General features: G+C 54.3%; 1 protein-coding gene across 7 annotated transcripts in view; it reads left to right on the top strand.

Annotated features, from left to right (window-relative positions):
• Positions 1-19,918, top strand: part of LOC122451780 (calmodulin-binding transcription activator 1) — a 664,205-nt gene that overhangs the window by 547,506 nt on the left and 96,781 nt on the right. For all 7 annotated transcript variants that reach the window (XM_043484680.1, XM_043484682.1, XM_043484681.1 and 4 more), the window contains exons 5-6: positions 14,986-15,126; positions 16,763-18,612. In XM_043484680.1, the coding sequence (XP_043340615.1) occupies positions 14,986-15,126; positions 16,763-18,612 (1,991 nt within the window). The remainder of the gene's footprint in view (positions 1-14,985; positions 15,127-16,762; positions 18,613-19,918) is intronic.

Consider the following 19,918-nt stretch of genomic DNA (forward strand, 5'->3'; position numbering starts at 1 on the left):
AAGACCATTTTGATAGTGGGTGGAGCCCATGTTGAGTGTGGAAAGGGGTGGAGGCCATGTTGGCAGTGAGGGTGGAGGCCATGTTGATAGTGAGGGTGCAGGCCATGGTGAGTGTGGAGAGGGTAGAGACCACGTTAAGTGTGGAGAGGGTGGAGACCATGTTGGCAGTGAGAATGGAGGCCATGTTGAGTGTGGAGAGAGTGGAGGCCATCCATATTCAGTGTAGGGAGTGGAAGTCATGTTGAGTGTAAGTGGGCAGAGGCCATGTCAAGTATTAGGTGATGGAAGACCATTTTGATAGTGGCTGGAGCCCATGTTGAGTGTGGAGAGGAGTGGAGGCCATGTTGTGTGTAGAGAGAGGTGGAGGCCATGTTGGCATTGAGGGTGGAGGCCATGTTGAGTGTGCAGATCAAATAAGCCCTCCTAGCTGTCCACAATCAATCCTCAATTACCCCCAACACCTTTGGTCCCTGGGCACCTTCAGCCTGTTGGGGTCTCCAGGAGCCAGGGTATCAGCCCCTCACATGCATTCCTAGCCTCTGTGCAGCGGTGAGGCCAGGACAGCAGGCCACAAGGACCCAGCAAAGGTAGGCAGTTGGAGACAGGAACCCCCGTGCTGAGATGGGGCTGCTGCATCAGAGACTGGAAAGAACAGAAGCTAGTCCTCAGGGGCCTCTACCAGGAGCTCCTTGCCCTGCAGGTTAAACCAACAGTGAACTTCCTGGGTCTTCAGAGCCCCCACCCTTTCCTCCCTCTGCCCAGGGAGACCTCACTGCTGTAACACCAACCCTCGGGTTGTATAGTCAAGGCGTCTGTTGTTTTCTCATCATTTTCCAGACAAAGACCAAAGACCCAGTAAGAGGGGTGGTGTTTATTTGTTTTGCTTTTTTGCTTAGATTGTAATCCTGGTGATTATAGAACATCAGGAAGTAAAATCAACAAAGGCTTTCATTTCTGGGCCCCCACAGCAAACCGGTTCTTGGTCGACTAGCGCCACCTGGTGGCCTGCAGCAGCACAGCAGCTCGGATGCAAGCTCTCTGGAGGAGCCCTGCTCCCCAGCCTGGGGCAGGCAGGGGCCATGATGCACCCGTGCCGTGGACCCGGTGTCGGGGACCTGCTCTGTGGGTTGGGGTGAGGCTGGAACAATGGGGCTCAGGGGAGCTATACTTCCCTCCCTCTCAACCCCCAACCCCACCACCCTATCCCTGCCAGTCTTCTGTGGCCCATAGAGCTTGGGCACAGACATTGTCTCAGTGCTAGGAACAGTGGTCCCCATCAGAACCTCTGGGGCAGGTTGCTGGAAGGCTGACTCCTGTACCCCACCCCCACCCCTGCCCCCAAGACATTCTAATTCCTCAGGTCAGGACTGGGCCCTGGGAACATTTATTTTCTAAGGAGCAAGATTCTCCTGCTTCTTGCAAGATTCCAGTCTAACACAGTTTCTGGTAAGAGGCCAGCCAAGGAGCTCTGCCATGGAGATCAGGGTCGGCCCCTTGGTGGAGCCACAGGCCTCCTTGAGCATCAACTGTTTCTCAGATTCAGGTAGAAGGGAGGCTCCAGGGAATGCTGCTCTCAAACTTGCACAAAGAACATGGTGTATCATTTCTGGCTATTTTAGGACCCCGTGATGTCTTTAAAGACTCTAGGTTAAGACATGGTACCTACATAAGGAGTTTCCTTGAGTTGAAAATTAGATGTTATGACCAAGAACATAATGGGGTCTTGCCAAACACTTATGAACTTGAAGTCATTCTGAAACTGTTAGATGGTGTTTCAGGGGGCTCCAAAGAGCTCCAATCCTTTATGTCTCAGCACAGAAAGAATTCAGTGAGAGGCAAAGTGATAGATAAGAAGTGACTTATTAGAATAGAACTCTCATGAGGCTTACAAGCAGGCAGGCAAGAGGGAGCTACCCTAAAAACTTACTGGTCTGCAGTTTTATAATCAAAGGAAAAGTGGGGAGGGAGAGACGATGAAGACCACCTTCTTCCTCGTTTTTGAGTACACATCAAGCTCCTCCTCCAGGTTGGGCAGGAGAGTTTTCTTGTCCGCACACCATCAAGCCAGACAGCATGACACTATGGAAAAATTATTTCAGGTCTCAGTACAATGAGGGTCTTTACTGTGAAATGTCATCTTTCCACAAATTATTGTTTTTTATGTGGGCAGAGAACATATCCTAGGGGTCATTAACTTACTGAGCTTACTGGGCAGGATGTGGGTCTCAGGCCACCATTGTTTTATTGTTTGGGGGGGCAAGTTTCCTCCTTCTGCTGCATGAATTTTATTGCTAAGCAACCCTGCTTGGTCTTATGGGTAAGCAAACCTGTTTTCTTGAGTGATCATTAACTTACAGGGGTCTCTCATACTTTTTTCTCTTCTTATAATTCCCTAGTAGAGTTAACTGTTTAGTGACCTGCTTTGTCCTTTTACTAGGTCCCTATTGATGAGAAACCCTGGGATACCATAAAGAGGAGCACATCTGTGTCCCCTTGCGGGGCCCGGGGCCCAGGACCTAGGCTCTGTCCTAAGTGCAGAGGCATTCATCCGTGCACAGAGCCTGCAAGACCCAGAGGCTCTTCCCCCTCCCTGCCTGTGTTGGCTGGATTTAGAGTTACTGGGGGAGCGGTTCAAAGGTTCACAGAGGGAATGGTTCAGTGCAGCAGAACCAGGGGAGGATGAGCCTGGCAGACTACAGTCCATGGGGTCACCAAGAGTCAGACATGACTGAGAAACTAAACACACACACACAAATAAATATATAGATATCATCACCAACTCAGTGGATTTGAGCAAACTCCAGGAGATAGTGAAGGACAGAGGAGCCTGGTGTGCTGTTGTCCGAGGGGTCACAAAGACTAAGACACAGCTAAGTGACTGAACAACAATAGATATAGTTACATAAATATGTATATGTGTGTGTATTTCATTCTTTTGCATTACAGATTATTACAAAATACTGAGTAAATTGTGCTATTACACATAGCAGTATGTATATGTTAATCCCCAAACTCCTAATTTATCCTTCCCTTTGGTAACCATGGGCTTCCCAGGTGGCTCAGTGGAAAGGATCCACCTGCCAATGCAGGAGACACAAGTTTGATCCCTGGGTAGGGAAGATCCCCTGGAGAAGGAAATGGCAACCCGTGGTATTCTTGCCTGGGAAATTCCATGGACAGAGCAGCCTGGTGGGCTACAGTCCATGGGGTTGCAAAAGAGTCGGGTACAACTTAACAACTAAAGAACAACTGGTAACCATAAGTTTGTTTTCTGTGTCTGTGAATCTCTGTTTTGTAAATAAGTTCATTTGTATCTTTTCTTTTTAAGATTCCACAGATAAGCTATGCCATATGATATTTGTCTTTCTCTGTCTGGCTTACTTCACTTAATAGGATAGGCTGATTTTAAAACGGGCTTACTTTCTTCTTCTGCTCTGCTGGGAGGATCCAGGTGGTTTTGCAAATATGCCTTTCTCCCTCAGGCTAAATTTTATTTAGCTGATTTCGCCCCCAACCCGGAGCACTAAGAGAAATGGCTCTTTTGATTTCCTGTCTCTCCCTGGCTACTTGCCTTTCAAGGCCACTTGGGCGCCATGCACCCCCTGCTTCTACAGAATTCCCCCAATTCCAAATCCGCCACCCACTGATTCCATAAGCTTTGATGGGGGCCTCTCTGTGGTGGTGTTGGGGGGTGCCTGACTGCCTTCTAGAACTGACACAGCCCTGCTCTAGGTGGGGGGTGATTTTGTTCAACTTAGAATTTGTTGCCAGCATTTTAGTCCCCAGATTTGCAGCTTCTCTTTGAAGATCGAAGGTTCTGGCCCACATTGTTAAGAGCCAGGGGCAGCTACCCCTTTTCTAGGGTGCCTGCCTCCCTGCAGGCACCATGTCTGGGCACACGGAGGAGGCGTCTGAGCCCAGGGTCTCCCAAAAGAAAGATGGAAACCATACAGAACGCCACCTGGTCCTTGCCCCCACTGCTAGTGGCCTGGAGGGGCTGGTGGACGGCCAGTCCCTCCCACCACCTCTGCCCCTGGGCAGAGCCTGGGACAAGATGGTGCAGTTGAGCCCAAAAGAAAAGAAGATTCAGGGCCCACATGGTTCCCTGGTGAAGAAGAAAATCTCAAGCTTCCTCTCCCCTTGCCAAATAGGGTTTCCATTGGATATCACTAGACAATCAGAGAACCTCAAGGGCATTCACGCTGTCACTATAGCACAAAGAATTCCCTGTCTCGGCAACAATGCCACTTAGCAAGTCAGGAGATTCTCCGAGCCTTGAATTGCTCCACGATGCATATCCTTGGCCCAGTTAGCGGAGCCAGCGCAGAAACACTCAGCCAAGGCCACTTTTTAATGTTGCAGAGCCCCTAGGAGATTGCCTGTGAGGTCAAGTGCAGATATAGAGGAAGCCCCATTCCCCACCGTGGCCTGAATCTCCTGCTGTGATGCCTGAGCAACCCAAACCAGCTCCCTACCCCCCACCCAAGGTCCCTCCCACCTGGAAAAAGTCCCCAGACCCTCTGCCTTTCTCTGGACTTGTTCACTGTCAGAACACAGCCTATGCCTCCTGGTAGAAAGTGGTAAAAGCTTGGGGGGGCGGATCTTGTGCCCCATGTCCCCAAACATTCAGAACCAGGAATTACAAACTCACTTGGGACACAGCCCATGTGTCCCCACACACATATGCCATCCAGTCCCTGCCCTGCTCAGCCTCCACACCTCTCAAGATGAGATTTCTGAAAATGTCCTCAGGACCCATAGGAGAATGAGAATTGAGGGTGAGATGGGCAAATTGAATCGTATGTGGGTGTCTGGATACGAGCAGTTAAATCTAATGAAAATTTTATCCAGTTGAACCAAGAAATCAGAAGCTGGGCCTTTATTCCTGTCAACAAGAGTACAGTGAAAATTAAACCAACGCGGCTGCCATTTCCCATTGACCTTGTTGCCATAGAGACAGCCTTCTAGTGTCAACAACTGGGAGGCATCTGAACGGGCTCATTCAAGCCCTGAGAGACACGTGGGGGCCCCTCTCCCACCCACCTCTGTCACGTGGTTCTTCTGTGGGATGACCACTTTTCTGGGTTGCCTGGGAGCCTCCAGGGGACACCATTGTCCAGACAAATTATCACAGTGCCCATTTTGGTCTCCAAGGTGACCTGTTAGGACAGCAGTTAAATGGTCGCCTCTGGGGGTCTTTATAGAGAGTTGAGCCCCTGGGCGGGAATTGAATGAGCCCAGGTTGATGGCGGCCAGGAGAAAGGTCCTCCTCATGAGCCTCTATCAAGAGGTGAGAGAATTTTCTTTGTCATCAACATGCCACTTGTCACCTGCTCACCATAGCACCAAGCAATCTCCTCCTATGTAAAGAAGGCCAAATATCCATCCCAGCAGGTGCCATCTTTGCTGTTGCCGTGGCGACCCAAGCTCCAGTTATCCTTCCGGAAGTTACTGCCCCACAGAGCAAAGGTGGGCAGGCAGCTGCTCTCCCCGGGTCAGAGTGCCACTGTGGGGTGAGGGGACTTCCAGAGTACTTCTCTAATTCTTTTCCAAGGTGTTCCGGGCATGACATTTCAGAGCAGAAACGGTCACCTCACTCAGGGCCATCAACCCGGTCCTGCTCAGACCTCCTGTGGATGCCACCCAATCAGAATGTGGGGTGTGGGGGCCTGTTTTTGTCTTCAAGTCTCGTGGGGAACAGAGACGTGTCATCAGGTGAACCCATGAAAGGCACTGACTTTACAGACAATAAAACTGAGGCCAAGAGGAATCAAAGATCTGCCCAAGATCACATACATGTGAGGAAAAGAGCTGCAGCCACTGGGGCCCACGACCCCCTGGCCAGCGTGGTCCTGCCGACCTGCATCCCACAGGTTCTGGACGTTCCTGAATTCCAGACCTTCCTTTGTGTACAACTGGCTGGGCACTGAGCTCACAGGCTTTCCTGGCCCTTCAGGAAATTTCCACCACTGCCCAGGGTCCCCACAGTGAGAAGAAATGTTTGAGACTTCTGCAGACAACCAAGACGGCTACCCCTGGACCCTTACCCCTATCCGCCACCCCCTCCTGTGACTCCAGGGATCCCTTCTCCACCCCACCCCACCCCCAGTGACTAGAAATCCAAGCAAGGAGACAAATCCTGCCCCCATAAATCCCACATTTTCCAGAAAGAGTTCGGGCTCCCTGTCTTTCATAGAAATTTCCCTGAAACTCATCAACAAAGATCAGTATAGTCAAAGCTGTGGTTTTTTCCAAGTAGTCCTGTACAGATGTGAGAGCTGGACCATAAAGAAGGCTGAGCGCTGAAGAATTGATGCATTTGAACTGTGGTGCTGGAGAAGATTGTTGAGAGTCCCTTGGACAGCAAGCAGATCAAACCAGTTAATCCTACAGGAAATCAGCCCTGAATATTCATTGGAAGGACTGATAACTGAAGTTGAAGCTCCCATACTTTGGCCACCTGATGCAAAGAGCTGACTCATTGGAAAAGACCCTGATGCTGGGAAAGAATGAGGGCAGGATGAGAAGGAGACGACAGAGGATGAGATGGTCAGATGGCATCACTGACTCGATGGACATGAGTTTGAGCAAGCTCTGGGAGATGGTGAAGGACAGAGAAGCCTGGCGTGCTTCTGTCCACAGGGTTGCAAAGAGTCAGACGTGACTTAGCGACTGTGCAGCAACATTCCAGTGGGCTGCGATGAACGAGGCCAGGCACCCCTCCAGGAGCCCCAGCCGTCTAGGTCCTGGTGCTGAGATGTTCTCCTTGCACGGGCTCCCTCCCTCTCTTCCAAGAGCAGGTGCATAGCAGGCCCTGCCTCCTGCTTCCTGCCCCGCCCCTGGGAGCCCAAGGCAGGCTTCCTCTGTCCTGGTCTGAGTGACACAGTCAGCTCTGGGCTGCACATTCCCACCCTGCTGCCCACCTGGCCTGGTCCCAGGTGAGGATGATCTTGAAGGAAGAGCCAGAGGTTTTAGAATTCTGTCCTCTCCCCACCACCAGCCCACTGGCCCTTCTGAGAAAACCAGCCCCCTCCAGAGTCAGAGAGGGCAGGAGACAGCAGGGTGGGCAGTGGGAGGACAGCACCTGGCCCAGCCTCAGGGGCAGTCTGGGTTTCCTGCACACTCACCAGCCCCCAGGAAATCCGAACCCATCTCTCTAGGAAGTGAAGCCAGTGGAAGGAACCCCTGACCTTCTGATAGGCATTGCCATCCCTTCTCCACCCATATTGAACCATCCAGCCATTCCTCGGTCTGGGAGGGATGCAGGCTGGGAAGACCCATGGGAGGCAGATGGCCCAGCAGACCACTACAACCCCTCCCCACTCCCACTTATCTGCTCTATGACCTTGAGCAAGTGACATAACTTTCTTGAGTCTTGATTCTCATGTTAATAACATGGGACAATAATGCTGCCTCAAAGGTCATTGAGAGATGAGAGATGTAATCTCTAGACCAATGAGCCTCAAATTCCCAGCATCAATTTCCCTAAATGATAGAACACAGATCTGAGGCCCGCCGCCCCCCACCCTCCCCCCGCCGCCGAATGTCTGATTCATCATTAGGCTAGCGAGGAGATGTGCATTCTGACATATTTCCAAGTGATTATACCGTGACTCGGACCACACTTTGAGAACCACTGCCCAGTGCCCTGTCCACAGTAGATGCTCAATTCAGGGTAGATATTATTGTGATTTATTTCTTTTTATAATGGCATTAATGCAGAAAGAACCTAGCAAATTGCTTGGCAAGTAGTGTAAGTTCAGTAAACATTTTTGTTGTTGTTGTTGTTATTGAGATGTGAGCTGTGCTTCCAGTTCATTGGGAGAATTAATGAATGGATAAAACAAAAAGGGAGCAGTGCTGGAGAGGGTATGAGTGACTGAGAAACTGCCCATTCGTTCACCCACTCCACCCATGTTCACTGTTTTTTTATGATGGGGGGCTCCAGAATCACTGCAATGGTGACTACAGCCATGAAATTTAAAGACACTTGCTCCTTGGAAGAAAAGCTATGACAAACCTAGATAGCATATTAAAAAGCAGAGATTTTACTTTGCCGACAAAGGTCCATCTAGTCAAAGCTATGGTTTTTTCCAGTAGTCAGGTATGGATGTGAGAGTTGGACTATAAAGAAAGCTAAACACCAAAGAATTGATGCTTTTGAACTGTGGTGTTGGAGAAGACTCTTGAGAGTCCCTTGGACTGCAAGGAGATCAAACCAGTCAATCCTAAAAGAAATCAGTCCTGAATATTCATTGGAAGGACTGATGCTGAAGGTGAAACTCCAATACTTTGGCCACCTGATTCGAAGAACTAACTCATTGGAAAAGACCCTGATGCTGAAAAGATTGAAAGCAAGAGGAAAAGGGAACAACAGAGGATGAAATGGCTAGATGGCATTACCAACTCGATGGACATGAGTTTGAGCAGGCTCCAGGAGCTGGTGATGGACGGGGAAACCTGGCGTCCTGCAGTCCATGGAGTCACAAAGAGTCGGACACAACTGAGTGACTGACTGAACTGATGTTCACTGAGCATCTTCTATGTGCCAGGAATCATTCAAAGCATGGGGAATAGAGCAGGTCCCTTCAACAACATCCTGTCGCCATGACTCAGACTCTGGCTGTAGTGGGGACTAGAGCTGGAGTAACCAGGAGGGCCTTCAGGGGGAGGTGACACTTGAGTTGGCATGTGCTGGATGGAAGAGTAAGATTTAGATGTTCATGGACAGATGATTGGATAAAGAAGCTGTGGTACATATATACAATAGAATATTAGTCATAAAAAAGAATGCATTGGAGTCAGTTCCAGTGAGGTGGATAAACCTAGAGCTACAGAGTAAAGGAAGTCAGAAAAAGAAAAACATATAATGTATATTAATGGATATATATAGAATCTAGAAAGATGGTACTGATGAACCTATTTGCAAGGCAGCAGTGGAGACATAGAACAGACTTGTGGACACAGGGGGAGAAGAAGAGGGTGGGAAGAATTGAGAGGGTAGCATTGAAACATACACTACCATGTGTAAAATAGATAGCTGGTGGGAATTTCCTATATGACTCAGGGAGCTCAAACCCAGTGCTCTGTGACAACCTAGACGGATGGAATGACCGATTCATGGTGATGTATGGCAGAAACTACCACAGTATTGTAAAGCAATTTTGTTGTTGTTCAGTCACTAAGTCTTGTCCGACTCTTTGTGACCCCATGGACTGCAGCATGGCAGGCTTCCCTGTCCTTCACTATCTCCCGGAGTTTGTTCAAATTCATATCCATTTAGTTGGTGAGGCTATCTAACCATCTATCCTCCAATTAAAAATCAGTAAATTTTTAGAAAGTGGAAAAAAAAAAAAAAGTCTGCAGCAAAAGTGAGGTCAAAAGCTCAGCCTCTGGGTGCCAGTGCCAAATCCAATCTCAGAGACAGTTTTGTGTAAAGTAAAAAAGAATAGCTTTTTTGCTTTGCCAGGCAAAGGGGGCACAGTGGGCTCCTGTCCTGTAAAGCTGTGTATCCTCACCCAGGAGGATCTGGTGAGGAGTCTTATAGCATTGATTCAAGGGTGGGGTTGCTGACAAGAACAGGCTGTGCGCAGGGTCTGTGTGGGCCCTCCAGTCTGCTCTCGGGTGATCTTCTTGATGAATTCCTCTGATTTCTCTCCTCTGGTCTCAGGTGATTCCTTGGCTGTTCCTCCCTTGATTAGCAACTGTTTGAATCTGCCCTTTGGGACTCATGGAAGGTCATGGAGACTGGAGTCTGCTCCCTTACAAACAAGGAGCGGGGAACAGAGGGGAACCCAGGAGCCCCACAGGGTCCTGCTCGGTCTCAAAGGGAGGCGTTCCAAAAAGATCTCAGGGCCCCTCAAATGTATACACCCTATGTGTGCAGCAGAAAGGGCAGGGTGGATCTCTCCTGGCTCGTAGAGCTCTAGCCAGGGAGACTGGGGAGAGGGAGGCCTGAGCCCTGATGGCATACGGGCATGCACAGTCGATCGGTTGTGTCCGACTCTTTGCCACCCCATGGACTGTGCCCTTCCGGGCTTCTCTGTCCATGGGATTTCCCAGGCAAGAATACTGGAGTGAGTTGCCATTTCCTCCTCCAGGGGATCTTCCCAACCCAGGGGATGAAAGCTGCATCTCCTGCAGCTTCTGTATTGGCAGGCGGCTTCTCTACCACCAAGCCACCTGGGAAGCCCAAGCCCTGATGGAAACTATTAATGTATTAATTGGTCATCTGCCATAACAGAGCGCCACAGCCTGGGCAGCTTGAGCCATAGAAATTTATTTCTCACATTCTGGAGGCTAGAAGTCCAAGGGCAAGGTGTGGGCAGGGCTGGTCTCCAGTGAGACCCCTCCCCTCAGCTGACAGAAGGCCGCCTTCTCACTGTGTCCTCACATGACTTCTGTGTGCCCACTCCCAATGTCTCTTCCTCTTCTTATAAGGACACCAGTCCCATTGGACTAGGATCCACCCTCGGGACCTCATTTAACCTTAATTAACTCCTGAAAGGCCCTATCTCCAAATATACTCAAATTGGAGGTCATGGTTTCAAAATTAAGAATTTGGGGATACACATTTCTGTCCACAACAGGGTGACAGACAGCTCAGTGTGGGGTCAAGTTAAGCCTGCCTGGCCAAAGCTCTCCACCACCACCCCCCCAAAATTGGAAAGGAGCAGACATAACCCTTGTCTATCAGCCAGTCCCTGGCAGGAGCGGGGTTGGGGGGCGGGGCATAACCCCCGCATCTTCCCCAGCCCTGCCTCCAGATCTCAATTACACTCTTCCTGCCAGTTGGCCACCTCTCGGGTGAATTGCTCATCAGAAGATACCCTCCAGAGCCTGGCGCCATGCTGTTGTCATTGATTTCATTTTGATTATTCAGATTAGTGTTCCCACAGCTGCCTGGCTGCAGGAGGTCGTTAGGGTGAGCCTTGTCGAAAGGCCAGGTCAGTGCTGTCAGTTCACAGACCAGTCCTCCCACCGGGCCTGCTGTAGGCCGCCCGGCAGAGCCAGTGTGGGGTTCCCTGGGCAGCAGCAAGACTGTGGGCAGAGCTGCAGGAGTGCCGTGCCGCGCCCCACTTTCTGCTGGCCAGCGTGGCCCTCTGGCCACTTTCTGTCCTGTGCAGACCTGTGAGGAATCACCCACACCCACCTTCCCCATCTCTGGTACCTCTCCACCCTAGCCTTCCTGGGCACATCACCTGAGCATCCAGGGAGTATCACCCAGGCCTCCTCGTGTATGAGGGTCTATAGAGGCCCCCCTCTGCCTGGAATTCGGCAGGAAACACTCAGCCTCCTCCTCCACCCCAGGCAGGGCTGCCAACTGTGGTCTGGGAATCAGGACCCCTGAGCCCTCCAGAGAGCAGACGGGACAAGGTGGCCCAGAGCCACCAGGAGGTGACTTGGGGGGCAGGGGGAATTCCCTCTTCTCTTTCTGTGCCTCCCACCCCAGGTCATGACCTTACCTTTCACCAACTGTACTTTCAATGCAGTTTCCCTTCTGCTGCTTTTATGAAGGGGGAGGGGCGGTGGAGGGGGAGGGGCCGGAGCACGTGTATTAACCTTTCTTCCGCAGAGCTCTCTTTTCCCCATAGAAATCTCCTTTCCCGCTGATTCATTACGTGTCGGGAAGCGGAGCGTGACATGTTAAAAGCCGTCTTGATAGTATTTGATATTCAGTACTAACAGCTCACCACCTCCAAGGAGGGGGGTTTTCTCCCCACCCCCACCGGAGTGGGAGGGAGACAATTTGCATATTGGATGTGCTAAGACAGTAGGCAATTTGCATTAAGCATCCAGAAATTCTCTGCTTGCAATCTGTCACCCTTCACTGGGTTTTCATTTTATAACCTTCACAACATAAGGAGACAAGCAAGAGGCAGAGAGAACTCGGGAGCCACACCCTCATGGGGAGCAGAGGAGACTGGTCTGAGTGACAGTTGTCAGCACAGGGGGTCCTGGTCAGAAATGCCAGAACATTCCAGCAAAGATGACGGCCCATCTGGGGATTAGCAAAGCCGCCCAACCCCAGGACCTCAGAGCTTTGGGTGGGGAATTGCCAAGTGGCCAGATGCCAGGAGGGGGTTGCCTGAGCTCAGCTCATCTCCGCAGAGATTCAAGTTCAGACTCATGGAAGGTTTTCCCTGAGAACAGCTGGTCTGGCTTTGCAATGAGCACCTGCTCCAAGCGCCCCCAAAGGGAGACACACCGCAATGAGCTCTGGAGATGTTTCTGGTCCCACGCTTGCAGAACCTGCAGGCTCTGGGTCTAGGACAGAGCTCTGTGACTGTCGTCCTGACTGCAAGGGAGGAACTCCTACAGGGCTTTAGAAACAAGCCTGGGCACCCCCTCTAGAACGCCCACGCTGGGGCAGGGAACGGACAGCTGAAAGGCCATCTGTGTGTACAACGGTTCAAGGGAAGGGGTCCTGAGTCCTGCCCTCTGGCCCCCACCCTACCCCCCAGCTTCTGTTTTCTCATCTATAAACTGAGGATTCTGGAAAAGGTCCTGAGTCAAAGGAGATCCTGGACATGGGTATCAGGCCCTGACCTCAATTCCCACCTGAGCCAGGCCCCTTCCACTATGATCCATTTTCCATAGTGGATTTCCAGGCAGAGGTTATTTGAGAAAAGCACTCCAAGACTATGATGGGGTTTGCAAACCCCCAGCCTGGGCTGTGCCTTCCAGCAGCCAGGCAGGAGGGCCTGAGTCAGCAGGAGCTCGAACCTCCTGGGCTGCTGGAGAATTTCCCAGGGGATCCCCAGGGGAGATACCATCCACCTGCGGAAAGGTGTGCTGTAAATCCCCGACCCCTGAACATCACCATCACAAAGGGTTCTGAACAGGCACCCATGGCTTCAAACCCAGGCAGCTGAGCTAGCTTGGAGCAGAAGCCACGCAGCCAGCACCCTGTCTGGATGACCCATCACAATTCAGGACCCGCCCGGCACAGGGCCATGGCCCCAGTGCTGTTGAAGGTGCAGGAGCAGAGGAGCCAGAGGCTCATCAGAATGGAGTGGACAAGGATGCTGGACAAACACCCGGGACAGGTGCACACAGGGAAAAAGCGCTGGTCCCGAGGGAGTCCCGGCGGATCACAACACTCACACACGGGATTTCTTTGAAAAACCACTCAAGTTCTACCTGAAGGCGCTGACGAGCAGCAGTGAGATGGACGGCACCATGGAGTTCTCCCTGCCCGTTCCAAGGCTGAGCGACCTGTGGATGTCCCGGCCTGTTCCCCTAGCATCAGCCGACCCGCAGGGCAGGGCCAGCATTCTGTGTTGTGTGTTGCCACCACTGCATCGCCGTTAACGCTGATGACAACAGCTACTCTTGGTGGGGACCACACAGAATGCCAAGCAGGAGATTGGGGTTTCCCCCAGGCAGCCCTGTGAGGTGGCTACTCTTGTAATCCCATTTTGCAGATGAGGAAACTGAGGCTCAGAGAAGTTTAGTGACTTGCCCAAATTCACACTGCAAGTAAAGACCACAGCCTGAGGTCCAATCCAGGTCTGAATCCAATCCAGCTCCCACCTGCTCTGTGTTAGTCGCTTAGTCGTGTCTGACTCTTTGTGACCCCATGGACTGTAACCCACCAGGCTCCTCTGTCCAGGGAATTCTCCAGGCAAGAAGACTGGAGTGGGTTGCATTTTCTACTCCAGGGGATCTTCCCGACCCAGGGATCAAACCCAGGTCTCCCGTATTGCGGGCAGATTTTTTACCATCTGTGTCACCAGGGAAGTTACCTGCTGTGTAGACTTTCCCTGTGTTTCCTTATGCCCCTCACAAAGCAAAGGAAGGCTTTGCAAGCTGTGACAGTGCTTTGCCTGGAGTTCACGTGAGACCAGCTTAACCAATGGAGAAGGGAAACTGTTCTTGTCTGGCAAAGCCCCTGGTCTCTCCCTACTCTGACCCTGTGCCCTGATGCCCTGCTCCTCCTCCCAGACTACCAGCTCCCACCATCACCCCTTCAGAGGGACCTGGGTCCCTCCTGCAACCCCCAGCACCAGCCCCAACCCTGGGGCTGTGAATTCACTGCCTCCGGGCCCAGGCCCCCCGGAGCCACCAGAGAGAGCTGGACTGCCATGTGCCCAGCGGGCTCAGCCGCCTCTCGGCCGGGTCTGCTCCAGCTGGGAAAGGACAGCAGGGCAAGCGGGCATGAAGCTCAGTCAGTCCACACACTCAGCCAGGCAGGTTGTTTCGTTTAGACCTCCAGCCCCGTCCTGCCAGGCAGGTGGGGAGCCCACCCTCAGCCATCCCGGGCCCCCACTCCAACACCAGGGACAGCAGCGGTCCAGGGTAGAGGAGGGCGGAGCTAAAACTCCAGGGCGGTCATCCAGGTGGCCGGTCATCATCAGTGGGCACCCACTGTCCAGGCTGTGTGGGCCCTTCGGTCCAGCCCCTTCTCCCCCAGCCCAATCTGCGGCCCCTTGAGGCTGAAAAGTCTGGTGAGAGCAGGAAGCTGGAGTGCCCCTTCGGCCAGGGTTGGCCGTCCATCCTGCTGGGAGCTGGACCCCCAGCCAACATCTCTCCTCCACGTCTCCACAGCCTGCACTCTGGGGAGGTCCCTCAGCCTCCTGGACCTCTCCTTCCCCACGCTTGCTCTCTGTCCCCTCACTCCACGACCCCTTGAAGAACCACCAGATGCACTTGAGCTTTGCAAAAAAACAAAGCAACTCTCTGGGCCATCCCTCCCCCGCGCGAGGCACCACAGGAAGCAAGAATGCGAGATAGGGCAGGGGGCAGGGGTGGGGGGCACAGAGCTCCCCAGGGGAGGGGCTGTGATGGGGCAGCCTGGCCCTCCCCTCTCCTCCCTCCCTTCTCCCCTCCTACGGGCATCGCTTTGTGGTGCTTGGAGTCAGCCTGCCAACAGAAAGTGGGCCGCGCTCCGGGGAGGGCTCAGGCCCCATCCCTCCCCGGACCTCCCCCAGGCACAGGTGGCCTCTGACCTCACCCCCGCCTCACCCGCCTCTCTCCCCACAGTCCACGGCATCAAGTGGACGTGCAGCAATGGGAACAGCAGCTCGGGCTTCTCCGTGGAGCAGCTGGTGCAGCAGATCCTCGACAGCCACCAGACCAAGCCGCCGCCGCGGACTCACAACTGCCTCTGCACCGGCAGCCTGGGTGAGCCGGGCCACCGGCGGGCATGTGGGCAAGGGGTGCTACCAGGTAGCAGGTGTGACGTCTGGGAGGGGAGGGGGTCAGCCATGAGCAGGCCACAGCACGCAGGGCAACCCTCCTTCATCCTGCCTGGCTAGGCTGGTGAGGCTGGTGAGGCTGGTGGGGCTGGTGAGGCTGGCGGGGCTGGTGGGGCTGGTGGGGCTGGTGGGGTTGACGAGGTGATGAGGCTGATGGGGTTGATGAAGCTGGTGGGGCTGGTGGGACTGGGGGCGAGGTTGGCAGGGCAGCCCCCTTTGGGCAGGAGAGAACAGTCTCCAGATAAACACCTCCTTCTGGGAATGTGAGCAGCACAGTCAGGAGTGCGCGGGGTCGGGCCACCGTGCACAACCACCTGCCCCAGGTGCCTTCCAGGCCCCAGGATCTCAGGCATCAGAGGCAGGAGCCCAGGTCCCCGGGGCATTGGGCCAACAGAGGCTTTTCCAGGGAGTCAGCCTTGAGTGAGTAGGACCGCTCAAGCTAAGCCTCTCACTTTCACCTCTGCCTCCTCCAAGAACACAGTGTCCTGCACCCCCATCTCGAGTGTCTGTGCTTCTGATAATGGTATTTGCTCTTTGAAATGTAGTTCTTCACTCCCTAGCTGCCTTAATTAGCTATTTCCATTAGAGGGTCATGCTGCTTCTTCGAGAACTCTTCATGCATTTAGGAATCTTAGTGAGGCTGGAATAAGATCAGGGGAGAATCCACCCTTTCATCAAAAGCAGAGTCACCCTTATCAGATGGAATGAAAATTACACAGGAGTGGAGGCCTGGAGGTAGAGCCCTGAGTGCAGCTTGCTCAGAAATGCTCAGAGCCCGAGGCTCTTTCTTTTCTGCCACTCAACTGAGAGCTAGGGCTCCGTCCTTGCTCAGGTCTTAGAGAGATCTCACCCTACAAAGAGCCAAGGACAGGCTCAGGCTAGCTAAACAGGCAGTGGTGGCCCCAAAAACCTTTCTGCCTCTGGAGTGAAGTCTAGAACCCTCTTTGGTCCTGGGGCCTAAGAGCTAGTCCAGGGAGAGTTCATTGCTTTCCACCTCCTTCCCAGTCACCCCACCCTACCCCGCCAAACACACACACACCATCAACCTCTGGCTTTCAATCCCAGAGGGGCTTGCTGCGCAGTCATGGAACATTTAGTGGGACGGGGGAGGGCCCCGGTCAGCATCCCAGACTGAGCCCCTCTGGCCAGCAAGGCCCAGTTCAGTGAGTGAATGCTTCCGAGGGTGGGAAGGATTTTCCGAGAGGATGACATTCTTCCCAGCCCCTCCTTCCCGACCACCCATGCACTGGGGTGCTTCAATTACTATTTGAAAAGACCATTTGGGACAAAGAGTCCAGGTCGGGAAGATGGTTACAGAGGGCATGTGAGAACCCAGGTGGGGTAAGTTGGCCCGACACCCTGAGGGTCTGTCCCATGCCAGCCTCGAGGACAGGGTGGGGCGAAGGGCCTGCCTGGACTCCCAGGCTGGGCTCTGCCTGACCCCAGCGCTCAGGGACGGGGCCCCCTGCAGCCCTTGCTCTGACTCTCTGGTGCGTGTGCATGTATGTGTTCCCGTGTGTGTGTGTGTGTGTGCGTGTGTGCTGTGCTTGCAATCTCCGCAGGAGCGGGCAGCAGCGTGCACCACAAGTGTAACAGTGCCAAACACCGCATCATCTCGCCGAAGGTGGAGCCGCGGGCGGGGGGGTACGGGGGCCACGCGGAGGTGCAGCACAATGACGTGTCAGAGGGCAAACAGGAGCACAGCCACCACGGCAAGGGTTCGAGTCGAGAGAAGAGGAACGGCAAGGTGGCCAAGCCCGTGCTGCTGCATCAGAACAGCACGGAGGTCTCCTCCACCAACCAGGTGGAGGTCCCCGACACCACCCAGAGCTCCCCCGTGTCCATCAGCAGCGGGCTCAACAGCGACCCGGACATGGTGGACAGCCCCGTGGTCACGGGCGTGTCCAGCATGGCAGTGGCGTCCGTGATGGGGAGTTTGTCCCAGAGCGCCACGGTGTTCATGTCCGAGGTCACCAACGAGGCCGTGTACACCATGTCCCCCACCGCCGGCCCCAACCACCACCTCCTCTCGCCCGACGCCTCTCAGGGCCTCGTCCTGGCCGTGAGTTCCGACGGCCACAAGTTCGCCTTCCCCACCACGGGCAGCTCGGAGAGCCTGTCCATGCTGCCCACCAACGTGTCCGAAGAGCTCGTCCTCTCCACCACCCTCGACGGGGGCCGGAAGATTCCAGAAACCACCATGAACTTTGACCCCGATTGTTTCCTCAATAACCCAAAGCAGGGCCAGACGTATGGGGGCGGAGGCCTGAAAGCCGAGATGGTCAGCACCAACGTCCGGCACTCGCCACCTGTGGAGAGGGGCTTCGGCTTCACCACCGTCCTGACCAAGGAGATCAAGACCGAGGACACCTCCTTTGAGCAGCAGATGGCCAAAGAAGCCTACTCCTCGTCCGCGGCGGCTGCAGCGTCCAGCTCCCTCACCCTGACCGCCGGCTCCAGCCTCCTGCCGTCGGGTGGCGGCCTGAGCCCCAGCACCACGCTGGAGCAAATGGACTTCAGTGCAATAGACTCCAACAAGGACTACACGTCCAGCTTCAGCCAGACGGGCCACAGCCCCCACGTCCACCAGACCCCTTCCCCGAGCTTCTTCCTGCAGGATGCCAGCAAGCCCCTCCCCATCGAGCAGAACGCCCACAGCAGCTTGAGTGACTCTGGGGGCGCCTTTGTGATGCCCACGGTGAAAACGGAGGCCTCGTCACAGACCAGCTCCTGCAGCGGCCACGTGGAGACGCGGATCGAGTCCACATCCTCCCTCCACCTCATGCAGTTTCAGGCCAATTTCCAGGCCATGGCGACGGAAGGGGAGGTCACCATGGAGACCTCACAGGTGGCTGAAGGGGGTGAGGGCCTGATCAAGTCCGGGGAGCTGCAGGCCTGTAGCTCTGAGCACTACCTGCAGCCAGAGCCCACCGGGGTGATCCGTAGTGCCGGGGGCGTCCCCCTCCTCCCGGGAAATGTGGTGCAGGGGCTCTACCCCGTGGCCCAGCCCGGCCTTGGCAACGCCTCCAACATGGAGCTCAGCCTGGACCACTTTGACATCTCCTTCAGCAACCAGTTCTCCGACCTGATCAATGACTTCATCTCCGTGGAGGGGGGCAGCGGCACCATCTACGGGCACCAGCTGGTGTCGGGGGATGGCACAGCGCTCTCGCAGTCGGAGGACGGGGCCCGCGCCCCCTTCACCCAGGCTGAGATGTGCATCCCTTGCTGTAGCCCCCAGCAGGGGGGCCTGCAGCTGAGCAGCGCCGAGGGCGGGGCCGGCACCATGGCCTACATGCACGTCGCTGAGGTGGTCTCGGCCGCCTCGGCCTCGGGCACCCTGGGGATGCTGCAGCAGAGCGGACGGGTGTTCATGGTGACCGACTACTCCCCAGAGTGGTCTTACCCGGAGGTAAGCTGCTGCTGCCGTCACCACCCCTCACCTGCCCTACCTGCCCACTTGCCTCACCTGCCCACCTGTTTCACCTGCCTACCTCCCCACCTACCTCACCTGTCATGCCTGCCTCACCTGCCAACCTCCCCACCTGCCTCACCTGCCCCACCTGCCTCACTACCTGCCCACCTGCCAGCATGTAGCAAGAGATGCTTGTCTGTATGTGGCTGCCCTCCCCTTGAAGTTTTGGGCAGTGCAGACCAAGTCCCCTACCTCTGTCCCCATGGCACTAGAAATACCCCCACCTCTCTCAAGGAGTGTTCTCAGTTCTCACAGGAGCAGGAGTCTCCTCCGAGGCCAGGTGGCCCTCCCAGCTGGGCCAGGATCAGTGTTGGCTGTCACCACTGTCACTGGCTGATGTGTTAAGATTGCATCCATGTTTTGCTTTGCTTTTTTGGAAAAAGCATCCTAGGGCTGCTGGAAAACCATTTGAAAATCCACCATCACCACCACAGACCATCTGTATCCATTGCTTTTGATTTGTTTCACAAAACAAAACAAATTCCCATCAAATTGTGAGGGCGGGTACAGTTTCTGAAGAGTCATCTGTGAGATCTGGGGGTATATCCAGCCTCAACAAGATCAAAGGCATGTTACAAGACTCAGGCTCTCCTGCCTATGGCCTCATCCCCCTCCTTGGGTCTATCCTTGGTTCCTGGGGGGCTGAGATCTGATGTTGAGAATCACTGCTCCAAAGCCCAGGACCACAGGAAACCCAGGTCTTCCAGGTTGGTGCAGGTAGTGAAGGAAGGAACCTTTGCTGTTCCTGTGAAGTAGAATGGCATAGGAAAGGGACAGAATGGCCCGAGCCTTCCCTAACCCCCTGCTGCCCACTAGGCCATGCCCCTGCCCCGTCCCAGGCCACCTGCCAGGTGCTTGGGGAGCAGCACCTTGGGGCCCAGATCGGCACTTTCTCCCCAGGCTGCAGGCGGCTGCCCACAGCTCCCTTGGCTCCACTGACAAGTTGCCTAGTTGCGGGGCAGGGACTGCTACCAGGACACCAAAGGAAGGGCGATCCTAAAAGACCCTGAAGCTCAAAGGGTACCAAAAGGCAGTGATACACACCCCAAAAAATATCTTCCAGCACAGGCAGGGCAGGGATGCTGGCTAAACAGACCCAGGCACTGGTAGGGGCTCCCTGGTTGATGCTCACACTGGGACAGAGCTAACGGGGTTCCTGAGAAATGAAACTCTCCTGAGAGCCCATCTCTGCTTCTGAGGCTCCCCCAGGCCCTGGTGGAGGGGCCAGTGATGCCCAGAGTGA

Source organism: Cervus canadensis, chromosome 13, assembly GCF_019320065.1.
Source record: "Cervus canadensis isolate Bull #8, Minnesota chromosome 13, ASM1932006v1, whole genome shotgun sequence".
Taxonomy (NCBI): Eukaryota; Metazoa; Chordata; class Mammalia; order Artiodactyla; family Cervidae; genus Cervus; species Cervus canadensis.